This window comes from Myxocyprinus asiaticus, chromosome 33 (assembly GCF_019703515.2).
Source record: "Myxocyprinus asiaticus isolate MX2 ecotype Aquarium Trade chromosome 33, UBuf_Myxa_2, whole genome shotgun sequence".
NCBI classification, from domain to species: domain Eukaryota; kingdom Metazoa; phylum Chordata; class Actinopteri; order Cypriniformes; family Catostomidae; genus Myxocyprinus; species Myxocyprinus asiaticus.
In genome coordinates, this window is record NC_059376.1 from 21598548 (window position 1) to 21624209 (window position 25662).

The 25662-nt window shown below is 38.4% G+C and overlaps 1 protein-coding gene across 1 annotated transcript in view; it reads left to right on the forward strand.

Moving 5' to 3' along the window:
• The window catches only part of LOC127424364 (U5 small nuclear ribonucleoprotein 200 kDa helicase), a 42289-nt gene extending 16671 nt beyond the window's left edge, over window positions 1-25618 (forward strand). Inside the window, exons 19-45 of the mRNA XM_051669458.1 lie at window positions 2386-2517; window positions 10390-10578; window positions 11565-11762; window positions 11945-12097; window positions 12184-12264; window positions 18152-18235; window positions 18389-18495; window positions 18588-18706; window positions 18812-18966; window positions 19088-19277; window positions 19529-19699; window positions 19786-19946; window positions 20074-20301; window positions 20482-20673; window positions 20829-21007; window positions 21124-21275; window positions 21400-21508; window positions 21627-21735; window positions 21851-22040; window positions 22285-22449; window positions 23822-23943; window positions 24038-24181; window positions 24302-24478; window positions 24575-24735; window positions 24892-24973; window positions 25095-25187; window positions 25350-25618. Coding sequence (XP_051525418.1) covers window positions 2386-2517; window positions 10390-10578; window positions 11565-11762; window positions 11945-12097; window positions 12184-12264; window positions 18152-18235; window positions 18389-18495; window positions 18588-18706; window positions 18812-18966; window positions 19088-19277; window positions 19529-19699; window positions 19786-19946; window positions 20074-20301; window positions 20482-20673; window positions 20829-21007; window positions 21124-21275; window positions 21400-21508; window positions 21627-21735; window positions 21851-22040; window positions 22285-22449; window positions 23822-23943; window positions 24038-24181; window positions 24302-24478; window positions 24575-24735; window positions 24892-24973; window positions 25095-25187; window positions 25350-25499 — 3993 coding nt within the window. The 3' untranslated portion in view covers window positions 25500-25618. The remainder of the gene's footprint in view (window positions 1-2385; window positions 2518-10389; window positions 10579-11564; window positions 11763-11944; window positions 12098-12183; window positions 12265-18151; window positions 18236-18388; window positions 18496-18587; window positions 18707-18811; window positions 18967-19087; window positions 19278-19528; window positions 19700-19785; window positions 19947-20073; window positions 20302-20481; window positions 20674-20828; window positions 21008-21123; window positions 21276-21399; window positions 21509-21626; window positions 21736-21850; window positions 22041-22284; window positions 22450-23821; window positions 23944-24037; window positions 24182-24301; window positions 24479-24574; window positions 24736-24891; window positions 24974-25094; window positions 25188-25349) is intronic.
• Window positions 25619-25662: the final 44 nt, after the last annotated feature.

Below are 25662 nucleotides of genomic sequence, written 5' to 3' on the forward strand. Positions count from 1 at the left end.
TTTTTATGTATGTTATGTTTCTTTTATAGTATTCTTTGTTATTGTTGTTCAGAAAACCAATAAAAGACAGTTTAGTTTTTTTTTTTTTTTTTTTTTTGTTTTTTTCAATATGTGGAACAAAATCGTAAATCATTATTACGAGTTATAATTATAAGGGGGACATAAGATCATGTTGACGTGTGTTCATGCGTTTATGACAAGTGCAGTTTTACATAGAGATGGAGATTGGCTCATGTGATGCAAGTTTATTACAAATGTAAGCTAAACCTGTTAATTCATCCAATTGTTAAAAGGACAAACATCCATCCATCCATTCATGAAAAATCATGTGAATTGCTCCAACGCCTGAATTATAATGAATTTGTATAATATAACACTAGAGGACAATACCTGAGAAAAAAATAAATAAACTTCAAATAAATGGCAAGAATGTACTGTTGTTTACAGTGGAAAGTTATTTTTCTGACATCTAATTTTTTATTTCCTTGATTATTGTATAGGCCTATATACAACATTGTGATAGATACAGTTGAAGTCAGAAGTTTACATACACTTAGGTTGAAGTCATTAAAACTAATTTAACCATTCCACAGATTTAATTAGCAAACTATATTTTTGGCAGGTCATTTAGGACATCTACTTTTGCATGACATGAGTAATGTTTCCAACAATTGTTTACAGACTGATTGTTTCACTTTTAATTGACTATATCACAATTCCAGTGGGTCAGAAGTAGTTATCACAGTACCAAAATTTCAGTAGTAGTTATACTGATTCCAGTAAAATTTCACGGTTCTCGATACCAATTTCGATACCACAGCAAAAATATGCTAATATGATAATGTGCTATTGAACACATATGTTTGTTTATTTTTAATATTTATTTTCCAGAACATGTTTTAAAGTTGAATTTAATCATCAAAATGGTGTCTAATCAATTAATACTTAAAACTTTTAATAAGTGAAAACTTTTTAACGTGTCATTGCATTTTTTTTGCCAAACTATTATTCAACAGTCTTGCTTGTGATATATTGATTAATTATTGTTATTATTACAATGAATATTACATTTTACTATACAGCTGTAATATATTTGTATTCAATTCTTTATTTCTTCAACTTCAAGAATCTAGCTTTTATTTTGAATCGTGCTTTTATTATGACGTGTGTTTTTTTTTTGCCAGAAGCTTCACTTTTCCGGATAAACATTTCGTGGCCATGTGTGATCATTGAAGACTTTCAAGTCATGTCTGAAATCTCATCTGTTTACACTGTCCTTTGAGTCTGAGAAATGAAATATAAGACACAGTTTTGGAGCGTTTGTATTTTAGATTACTGGTGTTTGTGTATGTGGTAATTTTGAAATGTTATGTTTTAAATTGTATTACTGTGAAGCACTTTGGTCAACTCTGTTGTTTTAAATGCTTAAGATGAGTTGAGATTAAAGTGCAAATGCTGTGATTTAATTATATAAATATATAGTGTACATATGCTGTGTGTTCACAGTGGATTAGTGCTCTGCTTTGTCATCTTGAACAACGTGAATGATTCTCAGTGTCTGGGGAGTTTCTAGTGGATGAGCGGTCGGATTTATACATTCATTTGAAGTACTCAGCTCATCCAAGCTTAGATTGCAGCCTTCAGCAGTTTAATAAATCACACTAGGACATGCCACTTGGATTAATTGTCCATTTCAGTGTAAAAGGAGTAACAGAGCATGCCTATGAGCATTTTAAAGCAGTCGTGTGTCAGTCATACTGCGTGCTGGTACTGGATGGAGTCAGTGCTCACTACTACCGGTACTGCAGAAACACTGGTATTGTTACATCTTTTTTATTTTAGTATCAACTTGGTACCGAAGTATGGGTAATTTTGACAACACTAGTCAGAAGTTTACATACACTAAGTTAACTGTACCTTTAAGCAGCTTGGAAAATTCCAGAAAATTTTGTCAAGCCTTTAGACAATTAGCTTCTGATAGGAGGTGTACTGAATTGGAGGTGTACCTGTGGATGTATTTTAAGGCCTACCTTCAAATTTGGTGCCTCTTTGCTTGACATCATGGGAAAATCAAAAGAAATCAGCCAAGACCTCATAAAACAATTGTGGACCTCCAAAAGTCTGGTTTATTCTTGGGAGCAATTTTTAAACGGCTGAAGGTATCACGTTCATCTGTACAAACAATAGTACGCAAGTATAAACACCATGTTGTGCTTATTTTATGACATAGACAAGGACTCATAACTCGGACATATATGCAGTTATTGGCGGCTTGACTCAGACACAATAACTTGGACTCTGACTTGTGCAGTGAGGACTCGGACTCGACTCGAGATCTAGTGACTTGACTACAACACTGGTCTAAATATTGGTTGTGTGTTGTAGGTATTGGTGTCCACAGCCACGCTGGCCTGGGGTGTAAACTTGCCAGCGCACACCGTGATAATCAAAGGCACACAGGTCTACAGCCCAGAGAAAGGCAGATGGACAGAGCTAGGAGCCCTGGACATCTTACAGGTCAGTTAAGAGTCAGTACACACTACTTTAAAGTAATATTCCAGGTTCAATACATGTTAAGCTCAATCTACAACATTTGAGGCATAATGTTGATTACCACAAAAATGTATTTCGAATCGTCCCTGTAAAAAAAGCAAAAAACAAGGTTACAAAGATGACTATTTACACTTGGTCACTTCATGCATCTTCACTGATCGGATTGCTATCCGATTGTATAAGCACATTTCATTTACACTTGGCCACATCAATCAATGTGTCTCCGCCAAACAGATATACAGTTGAAGTCAGAAGTTTACATATACTTAGGTTGAAGTCATTAAAACTTTTTTTTTTTATTAACATTTTTTGATTCATAATTTAATACAAAGAAAAAAAAACATATATATAGAATCAATCACTTCAAACATTAAACCCCCACTATATACCCTTCCCCTACCAAACTCCCACCCCACTCTGACCCCCCCACGAACACCCCTGTGGTCAATAGAATATAGACACACACACAAAAAAAAAAGAAAAATAATTAACTCTAAATTACTCCCACCACCGCCCCTCTTCGAGATTCCCCCAAAAATGCTAAGTAATTGCCCCATTTCTTAATGTAAAAATCCCTAACTCCCATCCTTCTGCTCGACCCCTCCTCGAAGGCAGCAACCCTCCCCATCTCTGCGCACCACTCCGGGAACGAGAGTGCTCCATCCAACTTCCAACTCCTCAAAATAACCTGCCTACCAATCATCACACTGGTCAAAACCCAATCCTTCATGTAATTATTATCCAAATCCATGACCTCCCCATCTCCCAAAATACAGAGTCTGGAGCAGAACGAGACCTGAGTGCCCAACCCATCTCACACAAAATTTTGCACCTTCAGCCAAAATTCTTGGATCTTACGACACCCCCAAAAAACATGGGTGGTGTCTCCATCTTCTGAGTGGCATCACCAGCAGATGGGTGTGTCCTTAAGACCAAGCCTATACAATTTAGAAGGGGTCCAATAAAATCTATGTAAAATCTTAAATTGCATAAGGCGAACCCTTGCATCTCTAGATGCAGACTTGACATTTTTTAGAATCCTAGCCCACACTCCCTCCTCCAATAACAAATTTAAATCTTCCTCCCATAATCTTTTGAGAGAATTTAAAGCTTCGTCCCCCAGACTCTGAATTAGCAAGGAGTAATACACTGATGCCTCATGACCCTTCCCAAAAGCAGCAATCACCACTCCCAGAGTATATGCTGCTCTAGGGGGGTGCGCACTACTCCCAAAAACAGTGCAGAGCAGGTGGCGCAGCTGTAAATACTTATAAAATTGAGATCTGGGAATCCCAAAATGTTGAATCAAATTTTCAAAAGATCTCAATACTCCACTCTCATATAGGTCACCAAGTGTATTAACCCCCCTCACAATCCAATCTGACCAACAAAAAGGGGACTTATTAATACAAAGATTAGGGTTCAGCCATATGCTCGAGGCTACGTTTAAATAAATATCCGAGTTAAACACTCTGGACACTTTTGTCCATATCGAGTGTGTATGCGAGATAACAGGGTGTGACTTAACTTCTCCAGTTATTTTGATAGAAGGGCTTTGCAGTGGCGAGATAGGGTCAAGAACTTCCTTTTCAGTACAAAACCAGGGAGGGGCTCTCTCAGGTGGAAGCGACCAATGAGCCAAATGTCTGAGACCGAATGCATAATAATAAAACAAAATCTTAGGTAGGCTTAGCCCACCTTATATAACTTGTTGAAATGTAACCTGGGACACGTTCCATTCCAAATGAAAAACTTCACTATGCTATCAAATTGCTTGAAGTAAGAGAGGGGGACATCTACAAGGAGAGATTGTAGTAGGTAGTTGAATTTTGGAATACAATCCATTTTAATAACATTAACCTTCCCAATCATCGATAAATGTAATGAAGCCCACCTACCCACATCGCTCAAACCTTTTTATTAAAGGATCAAAATTAACTCTAACTAAATCACATACATTTGCTGGGAATAAAATGCCCAAATACTTAATGCCCTGTTTGGGCCATTGAAAGGTGCCTGGTTGAAAAGCCGTTACTGGGCAGTACGCAGTCAGAGCTAAAGCTTCGGATTTAGACCGATTAACTCTGTATCCCGAAAATTTAGAAAAGGAATTGATAATTCTGTGGAGGCTAGGCATATATCTAGTGGGGTTGGAAACAAATAACAAAATATCATCTGCATAAAGTAAAAGCTTATGCGCCACACCTCCCGCCGTCACCCATGGAAAATCATCCTCCTTTCTTATCGCGGCTGCTAAAGGCTCCAGGGCAAGACAGAACAATAATGGGGAAAGAGGGCAACCCTGCCGAGTGCCCCTATCCAGAGTAAAATAATCTGAAATTAATCCATTTGTTTGTACCGCCACTACAGGGTGTCTATAAAGTAACTTAATCCATCCAATAAAAGTATTTCCGAACCCATATATTTCCAAAATCTTAAAGATAATCCCATTCTACCAAATCAAATGCTTTTCGGCGTCAAGTGACAGGAGTCTGATCATTCGCCACTGACCACATGATATTGATGAAACGCCTAAAGTTGTCAGAAGAGCTGCGGCCCCTAATAAACCCCACCTGATCTATATGTATAAGAGATGTCATAACTTAATCGGTTAGCCAGAATTTTTGCCAAAATGTTTACATCAAGCTGCATCAGGGAAATTGGACGGTAACTCTTACACTCGCTTGGATCTTTGCTCTTTTTAAGAATCAGAATGATCCGGGCTTGTGTCATGGTTGGCGGAAGCTTTCCATTCTTTAATGATTCCGTATAAACTTATAACAAAAGTGGAGCCAGTTCTGTAGCATAAGATCTAAAAAATTCAGCGGCAAAGCCATCTGGCCCCAGAGCCTTGCCTGTAGGTAGGGCCTTAATTACCTTGTCAATCTCCTCCAAGTTTATCTCAGAATTACTTATCAATGTAATGACTCCCCTACTCTTACTTGAGCCAGCACTAAAGAAAACATGTCCACCCCATATCTTCCCAAATATTTCAGCTTCCTGCAGGGAAAGATGTGTTTCTTGAAAAAACACTATATCATGTTTTTTACGCTTAGTAAAAGAAATAACCTTCCTTTTTATGGGGTGCCCCAACCCATTCACTTTCCATGTGGAGAGAGATAACCCACTCATATTAACATTTGACATATTGATATAATAGAAAAAAATTAATTGTCAAAAACAAGATTATAAAACCACATTCCCCATTAAAGCAACAATAAAACCCCGAACTTCCCCCCGAACAAAACAAACAGAAAAAAGAAAAACGTGCGCATTGACCCCGTGCACGACAGCGTCAATCCCTCTAAACTCAAAAGGTTAATGTACGCCTACAATAGCCCCTGCAACAACTTTGCCATCAGATTGCTCAAGTCCGGTTACATAACAGAAAATACTTTGTAAAACAGACCCCAGCCAACAGGCAGAATAAACACAAAGAACATGTAGATTTATTCACAACTGTCTCGATGGTGTTTTCTTCCACAAAACAAACTCCAGCTGATATAAAGCAATTCAGTTTCCTCAGACAGACAGACAATTGTTCAGTGAGCCGGCCGTTATGAGTGCAGCAGATAACGAAAACATTCCAATGTCTCGCAAAAATACTCCACAAAAACAAACTCCAGGCACTAGGCGGAACCATCACAAAAAGTAACAAAACAGGCATCCCAGTTCCTCGGATGATCAAGAGCCAAACTCACTCGGAGGGCGCATTAAAAAATAAATCATGACTTACTCAGCCCATCAACTTTATAAAAGATGTCCATTATGTGAGCATGTAGATATTTTGTGGTGTCCATTCTCAATCTGGCCGGGAACTTCAGTGTAAAAGCGATCTTGCGTCAATGCAAAAGTTTCTTGAAAAAGTCATGCCACGAAACAAACTCCAGCCGCTAAGCGGTGCCAATGCAAAAAGAAACAAAAATAGCACCCAACTTTCTCAGACAATCGAGTCACTCAACAGCGAGTCAGTCCCCTAATATAAGAAACATCAAATGGCTCACTCCAATGTATTTATAAAGGAGAGTGCCTGTTTGGGACATGTAAATACTTTGCCTGGTGTCTATTCTCAGTTTGGCCAGAAACATCAGTGCAAAAGCGATCTTCCGTTGATGTAAGTGTTTCTTACATTCCTTGAACCGATCACGTTTCTCTCTTGTCGAACTCGCAAAGTCCGGGAACAAGAAAATATTGTGACTCCTCCAAGAAAGATTTCCTTTGCTCCTCGCCTGGCGCAACACGAGATCTTTATCGGATGATCTCAGAAATTTGGCCAGAATTGATCGGGGCCTGTCTCCTCCAGCAGATCCGCGAGCCGGGACTCTGTGAGCTCGCTCGATTTCCAGTTTATGGCCTGTCATGTCGAGCAGACTCGGGAAGAGCTCGTCAAGGAATTTCACCATATCCCTGCCCTCTTCATGTTCAGGAATTCCAACAATCTGTATGTTATTCCTTCGGCTCATATTTTCAAAATATTCAAGTTTTTCCAAAATGCATTCCAAGTCTGTTTTGGACGCGGGCGGATTAGCGGATAATTCCCTTTCCGATGTCTCCAAATAATCGGTCCGTTTCTCAATATACGACACTCTTGTGACCAACTCTGAGAAGTTTGTTTCCATCGCCATAATCGATCAACGTATTACAGCGAGATCCTCCAAGTCAGCAACCACCTTTGTCAGCATCACCGAGATGTTGGACAGTTGACGCTGAATTTCTTCTACCGACATGCTTTCCAAATCGAGTCCCCGGCTCGCAATCTCATCAGAGGCCTCCGCTTGAACACGTTAGTGTCTTTTAATGTCTCCAGGGTCTGAGGATTTTTACTTCTTTGCCATGTTTACCTGAAAGAGCAAATATGTAACTAGGTGTATCGAATCTCACCGGATTATAACTTGAAAATTATTAAAAAAACTAGCAAAGTGCGCAGAGCTAATCGCTCACATGTCTGCTTCTTGCATTGCGCCACGTGTCCTCAAACTAATTTTTTAACCACTCCACAGATTTAATATTAGCAAACTATAGTTTTGGCAAGTCGTTTAGGATATCTACTTTGTGCATGACAAGTAATTTTTCCAACAATTGTTTACAGACAGATTGTTTCACATTTAATTGACTATATCACAATTCCAGTGGGTCAGAAGTTTACATTAATTGTGCCTTTAAGCAGCTTGGAAAATTCCAGAAAATTATGTCAAGCCTTTAGCCAATTAGCTTCTGATAGGAGGTATACTGAATTGGAGGTGTACCTGTGGATGTATTTTAAGGCCTACCTTCAAACTCGGTGTCTCTTTGCTTGACATCATGGCAAAATCAAAAGAAATCAGCCAAGACCTCAGAAAACAAATTGTGGACCTCCACAAGTCTGGTTCATCCTTGGGAGCAATATCCAAATGCCTGAAGGTACCACGTTCATCTGTACAAACAATAGAACACAAGTATAAACACCATGGATCCTCGCAGCCATCATCCCTCTCAGGAAGGAGACGCATTCTGTCTCCTAGAGATGAATGTAGTTTGGTGCGAAAAGTGCTAATCAATCCCAGAACAACAGCAAAGGACCTTGTGAAGATGCTGGAGGAAACAGGTAGACAAGTATCTATATCCACAGTAAAACAAGTCCTATATTGACATATCCAGAAAGGCTGCTCAGCAAGGAAGAAGACACTGCTCCAAAACTGCCAGACTACAGTCTGCAAGTGCACATGGGGACAAAGAATTACTTTTTGTAGAAATTTCCTCTGGTCTGATGAAATAAAAATTTAACTTTTTGGCCATAATGACCATCATTATGTTTGGAGGAAAAAGGGTGAGGCTTGAAAGCCAAAGGACACCATCCCAACCGTAAAGCATGGGGGTGGCAGCATCATGTCGTGGGGGTGCTTTGCTGCAGGAGGGACTGGTGCACTTCATAAAATAGATGGCATCATGAGGAAGGAAAATTATATGGATATATTGAAGCAATATCTCAAGACATCAGCCATGAAGTTAAAACTGTCGCAAATGGGTTTTCCAAATGGACAATGACCCCAAACATACCACAAATTTGTGGCAAAATGGCTTAAAGACAACAAAGTCAAGGTATTGGAGTGGCCATCACAAAGCCCTGACCTCAGTCTGATAGACAATTTGTGGGCAGAACTGAAAAAGCATGTGCAAGCAAGGAGGCATACAAACCTGACTCAGTTACACCAGTTCTGTCTGGAGGAATGGGCCAAAATTCCAGCAACTTATTGTGAGATGCTTGTCTTGAAGGCTACCCAAAATGTTTGACCCAAGTTAAACAATTTAAAGGCAATGCTACCAAATACTAACAAAGTGTATGTAAACTTCTGACCCACTGGGAATGTGATGAAAGAAATAAAATTATTATTATTCTGACATTTTACATTCTTAAAATAGTGATCCTAACTGACCTAAGACAGGGAATGTTTTCTACAACTTAATGTCAGGAATTGTGAAAAACTGAGTTTAAATGTATTTGGCTTAGGTGTATGTAAACTTCTGACTTCACCTTTAAAACAACATACATTTTCTTTAGCAGCTATACTGCAGAATAAAGTTTTTTTTTATGTGAGAATGTTGAATATAATATTAAAAATACATATATTTTAAAATATCTAAAAATCCTTTAAAAAAAAGATGCATTCACCTGAGAAGCAGCATATAAGATATTTAGACTTGCTTTTAGAGAATAGATCTTGAATATAAGTATATTTTGTCTTTACTGCACTCACAGAAGTATAGCCAAGTGAAAACATGCACTTACATACAAAATACATATTTCAGATGCATTCTCTTAAAGCAAGTCTAAATATTTTGTATGTTACTTCTCAAGAAAATGTATCTTGTTTGAAGGATTTCTAGACAATTTTAAATGAACAACAAGACAAAAAAACTTGATAATAGGATTTTTTGCAGTGAATTTCTTTACTGAATCAAACTTAATAAAAAGTATTGTTTCTCCTTTAATTCAGTGAATGTCATTTAGAGGTATTTTTAAAAATCCCAGTCTGTTGTGATTGGTCTGCCGCTTAGTGTAGTGTTTGAGGGCGGGTCAAAGCTGTTCGCAAGCAGCCAGTGAAGACCAGAGGTGGGTTTTTTATTACCAAATTACGTAGGTTAGTACAGGAAGTAAGTCTGGAATTACTAACAAGTTGTTTCAGGTGTACAGAATCGGTTCTTTCTTTTGGGAGTCAATAACTCCATTTGTCGTGCACTTTGATTTTTGAAACTTTGCAGACTTTTTTTACATTCACAAACAGCTATAAAACACACTACATGAAAGGTAATATTTGCAAAACCATAATAGGTGCTCTTTAAAAAACGATTTGCAGACTAACTGGCTTTCTTTCAACACATTATCGAATCAGCACAGCCCAGTATCGGTCGACCTCTAATTTGTATTTGTTTATATAATGGTACATAAACCAATTTTAATATAAATATATGGTATTTTTGTACAGTTTTTATATAAATGTGGAAAACACATGTCTTGAGTATTTTAAACTTTTTTACTGATAAGCGATGTTAAGGCCATGTTTATTGTGTGCCCCTGCCTTTTTAAGTAAGAGTCTGTGATACATGATTTATTTTGAGATTGTGTTGATTTGTTTTGGTATGGGGATACAGTATTCATTCTATTTGTTCAGGTCTTGAAAAAGGTCTTCAAAAGTCTTAAATGTGGTTTTAAAAACTGGAGGGGCAATCAATATTGGTAATCAATATTATGCCACAAATGCTGTCAATTGAGCTTAACTTGTATTGAACCTGGAATCTTCCTTTAAACTGGTCAGAGTACTAAAATTCTAAGTGTTGACTTGCTTTTATGGAACACAGATGCTGGGTCGTGCTGGCAGACCACAGTATGACTCTAAAGGAGAGGGCATCTTGCTTACCTCTCATGGAGAACTTCAGTATTACCTCTCTCTGCTCAACCAGCAGCTGCCCATCGAGAGCCAGATGGTGGCCAAACTACCCGACATGCTCAATGCTGAGATAGTGTTGGGCAACGTGCAGAATGCCAAGGTAAGGTTTGATATTTGGAAATTCACACATACATTCATTAGTCAGCAATTTGTGCCGCCATTGTTCAGCAATAATCCTGGCAGAGGCATTTACTGTATCTTAGAATTATCAATATTGAAACCACAAAATTGTTTAGATGATATTTGGGGATGGTTAGGATGGTCACTAATTCTCCAACTACAGAATAAGGGAAGTCATCTAGTCAAAATAATTTTGTGCTGGTGCTTTGATTGGGAGACTGAGAGGGTTTTAGCTTGCCGACAGATAATTCAAGCTAAACCTTAATTCATCCCCTTTAAAGGGGTCATGGCGTGCCTTTTTTTTGCACTAAAAACATGATTACTGAAATATGATCATTTTCCACCCTCATTCTGACCTTTTGTCAGAAACGTTCTGTTTTGGTGCTGCTTCTCCTTGAAGACTTGACGGTAAACGCCCACTGTTATGATTGGCTCTCTGCTCTTGACTGACCTGCTCTCTACTTGCCATCTCACAGTTCACCACTTCTGGGTGGGCCACAGAGCTAATGTAAATTAGGCTTTGATGTGTTGTTGTGGAGGCGGTCAGATGCAAATGTATACCAGTGTGACATCACAATCTGGAGGAAATAGAGAACAAGTCGTTTTGGCAGTTTGGTTTCAACAAATGCTCTTTTTGCAGTGAGGGGGAGGTTTTGAGTTCTGAAACTTACAGTATGTTTCTGTAGTGCAATGAAGTCTTACATGTGAAAAGATCAAGGAAAATTAGATTTCTCATGTCATGATCCCTTTAAAGCACCTGCGCTACATCCATCAAAGCCATGCTTTTGTAAACCATTTTTACAAAACCATTTTCAACAAATGTTAACAGCCTCCAAGACAATTAATGTTTAACCTCATCTACCTTGTTGTTGATTTTTGAAGGTGTCATTTTAAATGTTCCTAATATTGGTAGTCTTGGTGGTTCAGATTCTTTTGCATTTTTGATTTGTTTGTAACTGTTTTTAGGATGCAGTGAACTGGCTGGGTTACACATACCTGTATGTACGGATGCTGCGGAACCCCACGTTGTATGGCGTCTCCCATGACGATCGCAGCTCTGACCCCCTGCTGGAGCGACGGCGGATGGACCTGGTGCACACAGCTGCCACTGTCCTGGAGAAGAACAACCTGGCCAAATATGACAAGAGATCCGGCAGCTTTCAGGTACATAGTTTCCTCAAACTCTGGGCTCTCAGAAAATCATTTGATATGTATGATAAATAAGATTGTACCAGCTTTACATCCCTAAACAAAGATAATGGAGTTTCTGAACACATCAGTTAGCCCTTTAATCAAATGAAAGCAACAGATGTTGTTTCAATGCTGTGTAATGTGTTCTGCTGTAGGTCACAGACCTTGGCCGCATCGCCAGCCATTTCTACATCACCCACGATTCTGTAATGACTTATAACCAGCTGCTGAAGCCCACACTGAGTGAGATCGAGCTCTTCAGGGTGTTCTCTCTCTCATCAGAGTTCAGGAACATCACAGTCAGAGAAGTATGTGCCTTATTTAAAAACCAACTGAAATTGTGATTAATTGACTGCACTGACCAACGTGCTTATTATTACTCTTTGATTGGCAGGAGGAAAAACTTGAGCTTCAGAAACTACTAGAAAGAGTCCCTATTCCAGTAAAGGAAAGCATTGAAGAGCCCAGCGCAAAGGTTTGTGTTTAGTAGAAAGAAAGAAATGTCACACTTTTTCTGGGTGCATCGATTACTAATCCTGCCGATTTATCTACATCAATCTTAAAATCTGATTTTTGAATCAAGACTCATTAGTATTGGTTAATAATAGGGATGCCGCGGTGTGAGTTTTTGACGATTACCGTCCGAGAAATAAAATTTATAAAACAAATTTTCTTATTATGCAGCAGCACTTAGGCAAAAAAATGCAGATCATATTACAATTAAACGTGTTAGTAGACATATTTCTGGGGGATATATGGATGCTAAGGGCAGCCCTAAAATATAAAGAGAGATGAATACACAAAAAATAAATAGGTGGTATATAGAGACGCTCCAATCTAGCCAAGCTCAGTGATGTGCTTCAATGTTGTAACCAGAGTGCTTCAAAAGTGTGTAAATGTAAGATTATTGGGTAGTTTACAGAATCCGATTTTTTTTTCTTTTCTTCTGCAACAGTTTACGAAAGCAATCCGTCTGTCAGACACCCCAACATAAAATTACTGTCAACAGCTCACAAACAAAACCTTTGGACTAAGCATAATAATGAGAACATTGTTTACAGCAGGCGATTTAAAGTCCTATAATGACTAAAATTTATATTTATTGTTGAATGCAGTGAATTTGTACACAAGCAATGCTTTAAATAATGACGATGATTTAAGATGTAACGTTTCAAAGTTTATTTGCTGAAAGTGACTGCACGCAAATGCACCGCGTGCTGTCACCATGCGTGCTGCAACGTGGAGCAATCTGTCCAATTTGTAGGATGTGTATCTTTCTGTCTGCCTGTTTCACATCCATCATCTTCAGTGAGTCATTTAAATGCTCCAATAATGTGTTGTGGCGCCCCCCACGGAACAAATAGACCGTGTACTAAATGCCTTACTACCATACTACTCTTATGGATTCTGTTATACCTCTGTTTGGCAAAAACAGTGAGAGTAGTATGGATAGTATGCCATTGTGAACACAGCCATAGACTAGCACGGGGCACGTGAATCGGAGTGATGACGCACGTGTGAATTTCAGTCTGTTCTTCTCATTGAATTTGTCGTTGAAACGTGCGGGCTGAATCGTTTGAAGCTCTTTGTCACGCAGTAAAACAGTAACAGGATGCTTTAGAAGACAGAGAACATAAACAACGCTGAATGAAGTGAATATTTACTTACAATTAATTGAAACAAAACCTGCAGCTGCATTCAATTGTCTGCCAGTGTTAAAGAAGGTCATGTGTTAGTGCAGTCTGTGAATCAGGTAAAGACATTTTCTAAATAAAAGTGTATCAAAACACTACATGAAAGTGCTTAAAAGTACAAAAATTACCAAACCAATACCATGTTTTTTTGGGCATTATCTTTGGAGTAGCCTTCCATATAAATACCATGATATAGGTGTACTGTATATAATAAAAATACCAAGGTTTTACCATATTGTACCATCACTGTACCATGATACTGCCACAGCAGACTTTTGAGAAAGGCAACTTTGATAAACTTCATCTTGTGCTGTGTAATGTGAAAAGGTGACTATGTTTTTAGTCCACTCATTATTGCTTCACAATATATATATATATATATATATATAGGCTACTAAAGAAAATGTTGTCTCGCCTAGGGTGCCAAATGGTGTAGGACTGGCACTGCTGTACCATGAAGGTCACTGGGTTTCAGGATTGGTTTCAGGTTGACAAATTCAAACCAATTCAATCAGACTTAACTGGTACCATGATGCAGCTCATCAACTTTCTCTGTCAACTCAGGCTTCGAGCCTGACTTTAAGATTAGATTACGCGCTCGTGCACATGAATGAGTGACGTTTGCAGCGCACAACCAATCGTGTGGGAGAACGCGATTCACTTCTCGCGAGAGACTCTGGGATTTATCTCTCTGCTGAAAGCTGATGATTATGAAAATAAGAATTTAAATTCAATTAAATTGTGCGCAAGATATTGTTTTAAAAATATAAAAACATTTAAATGCATTTACACTGCTCAAGAGTTCAGCATGAAATCATGAAGACTTAAAACACATGAATTAAAGACATTTACACAACAAGAAGAAACAGCGGCTGCTACGAGAGCTCGAGGACTGCTGCAAACAAATTCTTAATGTGATAAAAAAGAACACAAAAAAAAAAACAGCTGGTATATCAATGCGTAAGTGAATTTATATACTGTAGGCCCACAACAAGAACACACAGGCTTATGAATTTTTAAAGCTTCAATTTAAATCTTCCAGTTAGTATATCAAAAAGTGTTTTTAGACAATGGAATAAACTACTTTGTGAATATATATGGGATAAAAGGAAACCTAGAATTAGTCTTAAAATTCTTAAGCTGTCAAAAAGGCTTGGAGGACTAGAATTCCCAAATTGTATAAATTATTATAAAGCTGCCCAAATTCAACCTATATTGATTTGGATGAACGACGAATCTGAAGTGAAATGGAGGAAGATGGAAATTTATCAAATGGGGGACCCTATTAGTATATCCCTGTTCCTACCCAAACAAAGCAACACATTTATATCAATAGATTTGGTTAGAAAAATAGTAAAATTAAGAAAGATATAGTTAATTTACAAGAAATTGCTAAAGATCCTGAATTCATGCTAAATAGATTAGATAAAACATTTAAGTTTTGGGCAGATAGAGGTCTGAAAAGATATCATCAACTGTTCACTGATAAAGGAATGGATACCTTTTCAAACCTTGCAAAAACGTATGAGCTTCCAAATTCACAATTTAATTATTTACAGGTGAGAAGATATTTATTAAAAGAAGTTAAAGTAAAAGAAATAAAAAAGGAAATGCATCCATTAATAAATTATATAATTGATACAATATAACTATTCCAATAAACATTTTAGGAATTTTAAAGAGTGCACTTGAAAGAGATATACAGGACACTCTGAATAAAATGATATGTATGTGGGAGGATGAATTAAAAATAAAAATTAGTCAGCAAGACTGGGAAGAAATATCATATAATACATTCCATACTACTCAGTCCAGTGTTTGGAGGGAATATGCTTGGAAGATACAAATGAGATTTTTTTTATAACACTTGTTATTCAAAGTAAATATAATAGTATGGTAAAAGGGGATTTTTGGAGAAATTGTGGAGAAAAAAAATGCTCATTACAGTCAAATTCTATATGAGTTCTCTAAATTGACAACTTATTGGAATTAAGTGATTAGACAGGTTAATTTAATATTTAACTGCACAATAGAAATACATCCAGAAAACCTTAGTTTGCAGGCAATGCCATTGTCCTTAAGAAATAAAACTGAACAAAATATATTTAGGGTAATCAGAATAGCAGCTTTGAAACAGATTACAAAAAACTGCCTTTAACCAGAACCCCCACAGTTTCAAAGATGGAGAGAAACAATTTAGGAAATATACCAAATGGAGAAAGTAACATTTAAAATGGTATGATGTCCTATCTCATTTAATATTTAAAAAATAAAGAGGTGATGCTTTAACTTTCTTTCCACTTTTTTTTTTATTTCTCTTTCTTGATGTACAGTTTGCTCATTGTCTTCAGTAAAAAAAAAAAAAAAAAGTTTAAAATGCTACTATTGATTAATTAAAAAGTGAGCACTTGGAATATGGTATGCAAAAAAATTTTATGTAATAAGACGTATTTGTTCTTTTTATAAAAGACGTATTTTGTGTACTGCTTATATTGCTTATATTATTATAACTTCAAGTAAAATAATGTATGTTCTTCTCGAGTCCATGAAAGAAAGAAGGGATTTGGGTGGCATTCACCCCTTTCCATAGCAAAAAAACTATTTTTTTCTTTTTTCTTTTGCAGGTATCATATTAATCCATCTCACTGGCTGTTTTATAGATAGCCTAATATATTATGTTTATATTTTCAAAGATATTTTTGCTATGGTTAATGAAAAGCAATTAAATTTTAAATAAAATACTACACTAGCTTCTGAAAATCTACATTTAGATTCTCAAATAAATTATCATGAAGAGTCGATTTTGTGGATTTCTGAGATTTAATTTGTAAAGTGTGCTTTGAGAGACACGGAGAAGTGACTTGATTGCATCAGAGATGTCATTTTACTCACAGCTGAATGGTTCAGCATCTGTTAGCGATCTGTAATCCAGAACGAAACCTGCTACAGAGCAGGGTAGCCTTGTAGCTTAACTTGATATGGTGATGAACACCGCTAAAAGCCGACCAACTTTCATGGTACGTAAAGCCTGGGGTTGAGGCAAACTAAACTAAAACTTAATTGGCCAAGCACCACGCGGACACCATCTGCAGCCATAGTAACAGCTCCAGTACCCACACAAGCACAAGAGTTTTTCACATGTAGGCTTAAAAAAATCTTATGAAAAACTTTTATATTATATCATATTTTGCCATGTGTAAATAAAGCATTTCACAGTTTTAACCGTGGATTCTAAATTCTTACAGTTAAATTAACCGTGACATTTTTAATCGCGGTTAAGAGTAAAACCGTATAATCGTGGCATCCCTAGTTAATAATTGACTTAAAATGCTCAAAAATCGAACGAATCGTGATTTGACAAAACTGTGTACAATATTTTAAAATGTTTATATATATTTAATTAGTTGCATGTGAGATTTAATGGAGACATATGTGGCGTCGTTCTCTAGCACGCCTCGGAGCGCGTCCTCATAGCTCTCCCCTCACAGATGCACGCTGTACTCTTCTGTCACCCTTCATGGAATCACGCCCGCTCCCATTTCTGTCCGTAACTTTCATTAAAACGTTTTCCGAGCAGCTTTTGAGCACCTCATGTCTGATCTCTCCTCAGGACGGCCACTGACTGTCACATGAGCAGTTGACAGCTTGTGCTTTTGTCTCGAGTGAAACGTCCTCAAAGCAGTGTACAGCCGTCAGCTCATTGCATGGCCACTACTGAAATAAATTGATGTCATTGCAGGGAAACGTAGCCGTTATTTTCTGTAAGATATATAGTGCCATTTTACTGGTATCATTGTTTAGTTTGGGACTTGCTGTGCAAAAAATATTTAATTTGAAGTCAACTAGTCGATATTGCGTTTCTCTTTTCCTTATTTGTATATGTGGCCTTGAGGAAACTGAATGTAGTCATATGGTGTTTTACTGATTCAGGGTTACCATGGTCATGGAAAACCTGTCAATATCAGGGAATTTTAACATTGTTTTCTAGGCCTGGAAAAGTCATGCAAATTAATGATATCTTTAATGGATTAATGGAATTAATTGTATTTTTATATTTTTACAGAATCTTTAATTGAATTTCATTGTGTATAGAATCGAAAAAATTTTCATCAAATTGGAAACCTGTGAATCTAATTGATTCGCTTTCAACCCAAAGATCCAGAAACCCCTACAATGTTCAAAATAGCATGCTATTATAGATTGTGCACACTATGCAAATTTGTGCATGCATGGAATATCCAGATGGCCTACTGCATTTGACAAGATGTGCATTATGCAATAGGGCAAACTGTATCCCACAATGCAATGTGCTTGGAACAGTTTCTGGTGACAAATGAACCTATGTGAGTAATATCAACCGTTTTCAACAATTTAGTTTCAAACTTTTTTCTGTCAAATGTCAAACGTTTATAAAAAGTCATTTGTTTTACTCAAAATAATTGTTCTTTTATTTCTAAGATATCTGTACAGTACTTGCTGAATTAAACGTGCTCTACAATAAAATCTAGTGACAACGTAGCATACTACTGTTTAAAAACATGTTTGTATTTTTTTTTTTATGGTAAAAAGTTCACAGTATGCACAGTGTAGTAAGAAGGAGACTGTTATTCAATCAGAATATAGCCTCGTTGTCCATCCTAATTTGAATTTGTTATCTGTCTTTCTCAGATTAATGTGCTGCTGCAGGCATACATCTCTCAGCTCAAACTGGAGGGCTTTGCCCTCATGGCTGACATGGTCTATGTGACACAGGTAAGTCATAAAGAACATCTGCGTTCTGAAATACTCTCCTGTTGAGGCCAAATTGAAGAAAGAAAGCATAGCTTTCTAGAAAAAAGCAGTTGCACCTAAAAGCCTGAGAGAATGTATAGATTTTCTGTATAATTGTTGTGTTTGATTGTACAGAGTGCTGGCAGGTTGATGAGGGCAATCTTTGAGATTGTTCTGGGTAGAGGCTGGGCCCAACTTACTGACAAGACTTTGAATCTCTGCAAGATGATTGACAAAAGGATGTGAGTCACTATGGTGCTGATTTTGTTGACCCCACAAATCTTTTGTTTTTCATACAATGCAATACTCATGCTTTTGGCTTATTACTGTTAAGGTGGCAGTCTATGTCTCCTCTGCGTCAATTCCGCAAGCTTCCGGAGGAGGTCATCAAAAAGATAGAGAAGAAAAACTTCCCCTTTGAACGTCTCTACGATCTGAACCACAATGAAATTGGTGAGTAGTTTTTGTTGCTACACTCTTGATACTCAAACCAGCATTATCAATGTTGTATCAAGTGCAACTTTATATTAATTGCTCATAATCTGAAACTTCTTTCAGGTGAGTTGATCCGCATGCCAAAGATGGGGAAGACCATCCATAAGTATGTCCATCAGTTCCCAAAGCTGGACCTGGCAGTTCACCTGCAGCCCATCACTCGCTCCACTCTGAAAGTGGAACTCACCATCACACCAGATTTCCAGTGGGATGACAAGGTCAGTGCTGTCTTAAGAATACTGTCATTCCCCAAGCTGTTTCATCTAAAGTTTTCCACACGTTGACATTGAGCTTGCAAATAAAGTCACTAATTGTGGTATGATGACTCCATTACCTCAGATACATGGGTCATCCGAGGCTTTCTGGATCTTAGTGGAGGATGTAGACAGTGAGGTTGTCCTGCATCATGAGTACTTTCTCCTAAAGGCCAAGTATGCTCAGGACGAACATCTGGTCACTTTCTTCGTGCCCGTGTTTGAGCCTCTGCCTCCACAGTACTTCATTCGCATAGCTTCAGACCGCTGGCTGTGTAAGTGATTTTACTACTGACAACATGATACAAACAACTTAATACTACAGAACATACTGCTATAGCATACTTGAGTAACACATTTTACAGTGTTAATGTAGTGTGAGATTGATGTGTGAGAGCTGTAGCAACCAACTCCATTGCACCATTTGTAAAGAAAATGGAGCATTGGTGAAATTGCATTAGTCTGGAAGTGTCACTCCCAAAGGTTAGCTTGATTTTTATTTATTTTTTTCTTTCACTGTCTTAAGCATGTGAGACGCAGCTGCCAGTTTCATTCCGTCACCTGATCTTACCAGAGAAGTATCCTCCTCCCACCGAGCTGCTGGACCTGCAGCCTCTGCCAGTGTCTGCTCTGAGAAACGCAGCCTTTGAGAGCCTTTACCAGACGTTTCCTTTTTTCAACCCTATCCAGACCCAGGGTACCTAAACTTAGATTCTCCAATACATACAGATTCCATAGTGGATTCATACCTAAATTTAATAACTCTATTTGCATTTCCATCAGTGTTCAACGCAGTGTACAACAGCGATGACAATGTCTTTGTTGGCGCCCCTACTGGCAGCGGTAAGACCATATGTGCCGAGTTTGCCATTCTCAGGATGCTCCTACACAACACAGAGGGCCGCTGTGTGTACATCACACCCATGGAAGCACTGGCCGAACAGGTATATCCACAAAACTCTGCCATTTACTGTAAATATGAGAGCATTCGTAATGTTAATATGAACTGACATTCAAAAACCGAGGACTGTAAATGTGAACTTCATAATCTTGATTCTGGTTTTCATGCAGGTCTTTATTGACTGGCACCAAAAGTTCCAGGACACTTTGAATAAGAAGGTTGTCTTACTTACTGGTGAGACGAGCACTGACCTTAAGCTGCTGGGTAAAGGTGACATCATCGTCAGCACCCCAGACAAGTGGGACATCCTGTCTCGCCGTTGGAAACAGAGGAAGAACGTGCAGAATGTTAGCCTCTTCATTGTGGACGAGGTTCATCTCATTGGAGGAGACAATGGAGTAAGATTGTTTTAAATTTCATGTTAACGTATAAATATTTTATTCCATGCTAATTTCGAAACAAGAAGCACAAGCTTTTTTTTAGCCTTTTAAGCCCTATGTTTCAATTAGTTTATACATTTTTTAGTGATAACGATTATGTTTTGAAATTCTAACACCTTGTCTGCGTGTCTCCTCTAGCCTGTGTTGGAGGTGATTTGCTCCAGGATGAGGTACATCTCATCTCAGATTGAGCGGCCCATTCGTATCGTGGCCCTCAGCTCATCTCTGTCCAATGCTAAAGATGTGGCCCACTGGCTCGGCTGCAGCACCACGGCCACCTTCAACTTCCACCCCAACGTCAGGCCGGTTCCTCTTGAGCTTCACATCCAGGTGTGGAGCACTCTACCTTTATTTTTGAAGAGTACATTTCTGACCCTCATGACCTTAAATTACAAAAGGATGATCTACTTTGTGAAATTGAAATCATCTCCTTTTAACTTTTTCCACATATTTCATTGCTTTTGTTTTCTGTTTCTCTTTTACAGGGCTTCAATGTGAGTCACACACAGACTCGTATGCTGTCCATGGCTAAACCTGTGTATCATGCCATCATGAAACACTCCCCATCCAAGCCAGTGCTGGTGTTTGTGCCATCAAGACGTCAAACTCGCCTCACTGCTATCGATATCCTCACCTTCTGTGCCGCAGATGTGGTCCCACAAAGGTACTTTGAGAAGCGTATTATCACACTCTTATTAAACCATTGTCTGTGACTTCTGGAAGCTTTAATCATTGGCTACATCAAGCATCTCATCACAGGCCTTCTTGTTCTACTTAAAGGTTCCTGCACTCAACTGAGAAGGACCTGGCTCCATTCATGGAGAATTTCTCTGATGCCACATTGAAGGAGACCATCTCTAATGGGGTGGGGTACCTGCATGAGGGCCTTTCGGCTACCGAGCGCAGGATTGTGGAGCATCTTTTCATGTCTGGTATGAAATTTGAAGAGAAACTAAAAATCATGCTTTGAAGTACAGTGGAACTGAGTCAGTTCATTCTGTAGCTTGTTGGACAGTCTGTTGATGGAAGCATTTTTCCTCTCCTCTCTTTTGCCAGGTGCTATTCAGGTGATGGTGGCGTCTCGCTCTCTCTGCTGGGGCACTAACATTTCTGCCCATCTGGTGATTGTCATGGACACACAGTACTACAATGGCAAAATACATGCGTAAGTATTTCCTTAACTGCAACAAAAAATTTTTTACAATTTAGTCAAACAATTGACATCCCCAATAATTACCCAGTGTATCTGGATTGTGTTCATAAAAGTGTATTTCTTTAATTAGGTATGTGGACTACCCAATCTATGATGTCCTGCAGATGGTAGGGAAGGCCAATCGCCCTCTACAGGATGATGAGGGTCGCTGTGTCATCATGTGTCAGGGGTCCAAAAAGGTAAAGCTGATGTTAATCTACATATTGAAGTCTTTTGTTTAACCTTTGCGTCTTAAGATAACTGTTCTTTTTCTTGTTATAAGTAATTTTGCATATCATTGTCTTGCTCCTGTAGGATTTCTTTAAGAAGTTCCTGTACGAGCCTCTGCCTGTCGAATCTCACCTGGACCACTGTCTCCATGACCATTTCAATGCTGAGATCGTCACCAAGACAGTGGAGAACAAACAGGATGCCGTGGATTACCTGACATGGACATTTCTGTACCGTCGCATGACCCAGAACCCCAACTATTACAACCTGCAGGGTGAGGAACCACAGAACCTTCAGTGCTGCCTAGGAGATCTTCACTGTAGCAGAAATATTACTTCATATTCAATTTCACATTCAAAATTAGGCTTTACAGCCTTTAATATCTGTGGCATTATGAATGCATTTAAAAGTATTTAAGCCACGTTTTTTTAACCAACTTCAACAGACAGACTTTTAAATAGTGGTTTAATACATCAAAGCCTAAAATCTCCAAAAAATTGGTTGTTTTTCTGTGACAGGGATGTCTCACCGTCACTTGTCGGATCATCTGTCTGAGCTGGTGGAAAACACCCTGCAGGATCTGGAGCAGTCCAAGTGTATCAGCATTGAGGATGAGATGGACGTGGCACCGCTGAATCTGGGCATGATCGCAGCCTACTACTACATTAACTACACAACCATCGGTGAGGCCTGTTTCTGTTTAATTGACTACTTTAAACACTATGCTAAGAATTATAAACTTGCTACTTATGGGCATTATTACTACACTACTTACTACTTTAAAGACATATGCAAAACAGTTAATTTCCTTTAAAATGTAGTTAAAAGTACTGTTCTTAAAAGTGCTAAATGATCCATTAGAGATGTAATGGGGCTTTTAATCAGCCCAGGAGAGGGCAGTAGTGACACAGAATGGAAATATTAGCTAATAATTCTGCTTATTGAAAATACAGTATTATGCTAGGTACATATGCTGCTTACACACTGTCACTGTTTACATCCATTTAAAATATTTTAAATTAAAATTGTACTTTTCTAAAATAATATTGTCTCTGATTACATCTAAATGGAAGTGTATGCTTATCTAGTTAAATAATAATTTACTTTAAATTAATTAAATCAAATCAGACATGACATTTGACATTAGAATTATATTCCCCTGTACCACTATTATACATGATATTCAGCATTATATGTAGATTAATATGGTACCATCATTAAACCTCTGTAAACGTAAATTTTATCTTGCACTTAAAACAGACATTCAACCTCTCCTGCTGCTCCCTGTATTACATTTGCTTTTCTGTTTGATTCAGTTTTTGCAGTTTCAGCCGAACTCATCATACAACACCTGTGGCTGCTAGTATGCAATTGTGTTTTAGAGCTCCTTGGGTGCAATGAAGCAATTTCTATTTGTATGCCCGCATTACGTAGACATAGTGCGTATTAGAGAATAGAAGCTAAAATAATAATAATAAAAAAGTCCAATCTCCATGATGCGCATCACATTTTTTAACGACGATGTATCGTGCCACCATAAACCATTACACCCCTAGAAATAACAGTCCAAATGGAAAATTTGAAAAAGCGAATACATACACAAGCACGAGAACTTCACAGATCTTCTTCAGTGTGTCTTAAATCAATATGCAGGGACACAGATGACAAGCACACCCATCTGAAGCTTCTTTAATACAGATACCGCACTAAAATAACTGGGTATTCTGCTCGAAATGTTGCATTTGTGCTTGCTGCTTAGATTAAGTTTCAACTGCATCTGGAAGAAACAGCATGCCTTTTTTTTGCTTTGTCTTATGACTTTTTGCGGTTTATTATCATGTAGTGATTGATGTCATCATATATCAGAGACCCTTCCCTCGACATCCAAACACAAGTGGTCACAGGATACGCATTTAAGCGAGCAGGTGTAAACAGCGATGCGTCTCATCTGACCACATGTGATTGGATCACCCGAGATGTATTTTAATACCAGGTTTAGACGGGATGTAAGTGAGAATGTATGTGAAATCTGAATTATATTTGTCCTCTGTTCAGAGCTGTTCAGCATGTCCCTGAATGCCAAAACAAAGATCCGCGGCCTCATTGAGATCATCTCCAATGCTGCAGAGTACAAAAACATTCCCATCAGGCACCATGAGGACACTCTGCTCCGGCAGGTGAGTAAAACACCTCTTTATTAACCAAGTGTAATTCTTAGAACAAATGTGACCGTGTTAGAGCTCTGTGTTAAACCCTCTTTGACCTCTGCAGCTGGCTCAGAAGGTCCCTCATAAACTGAACAATCCCAAGTTTAATGACCCTCATGTGAAGACCAACCTGCTGCTTCAGTCTCATCTGTCCCGCATGCAGCTGAGCGCAGAGCTCCAGTCAGATACCGAAGAGATACTCAGCAAGGTAAAAAGTCATTGAAGCACATTCTAGATCCAATAACTGTGTTCAAATTGAGAACATATGAACTTGTACATTGTAAGTGATGTCAAAATTCTAAATTGCTTTTCTCTTGCCTGTGTCCAGGCTGTGCGACTTATCCAGGCATGCGTGGACGTGCTCTCCAGTAATGGCTGGTTGAGTCCAGCACTGGCTGCCATGGAGCTGGCTCAGATGGTTACACAAGCCATGTGGTCCAAAGACTCTTACCTCAAGCAACTACCCCACTTTACTTCTGAACACATCAAGCGCTGCACAGACAAGGTGGCTTGAGTGGCTTAGGGGATCTAAACACTTGGAATATTTTCATGTCTTTTGGCTGTCTGGCTTGTCTTAACTCTGCTTTGTTGACATGCGTAGGGTGTGGAGAGCATCTTTGATATCATGGAGATGGAAGATGAGGACCGCACTGCTCTGCTGCAGCTTTCAGATATACAAATGGCCGATGTGGCACGGTTCTGTAATCGGTATCCCAACATTGAGCTCTCCTACGAAGTGGCTGACAAAGAGGACATCAAAAGGTAGGAGCTAAAAGCAAAGGGCTTCAGTTTAAAAGAGCATCTGTTCTTGATGAGCTCAATCATTTCAGACATGTGTAACATGGGGTGGCCAGAACCGGCCACACTTTTACCCTAAGGCTTTGCTGGAGAGGTTGAATTATTGTCTTGTGTTCACAGTGGCAGTCCTGTGGTCGTCCAAGTGCAGTTGGAAAGAGAAGAGGAAGTTACTGGACCCGTTATTGCACCACTGTTCCCTCAGGTAAGAGTCCATCTTTATGAACTCAATAAGCAACTGTCTTAACATCACTTGCAAAAGCTCTCAAGTTAGATTTTTGTTTAGTGAATATGAAGCATTATATAATGTATTTTTGTCTGTGTAGAAACGTGAAGAAGGCTGGTGGGTGGTTATTGGAGACCCCAAATCGAACAGCCTCATCTCAATCAAGAGGCTGACTCTTCAACAGAAGGCCAAGGTTGGTTCTGCTCTTATGTTATGATGTTCAGGACATTAAAAAGAATATATATAATGTAATGTAAATGTAATTGTAGTAATATAAACATATGTATCTCGCCCCTCAATGTAATGTCAGTGTCTTTCTCCATTTATAACAATGTGGTAATCTTTCCTCTCACAGGTGAAACTCGACTTTGTGGCACCTATTGTGGGTGTGCACAACTACACACTGTACTTCATGAGCGATGCCTACATGGGCTGCGACCAAGAATACAAGTTTAGTGTGGATGTAAATGAGGCAGACAGCGAGGGAGACAGTGACAGCGATTAATCCCAGATTAGTCACAGTGGGTGGTTGTTATACGAGGTCATGTTAAAATGCATGTTGTTGTTTTTAATACTGTGCACTGTTTAATTCATATTGATTTAAATAAAGGAAAATGTAAATTGTTTTCAGTTTGTTTTGTATTGGTTTATAAGTTCATCAAGATAAA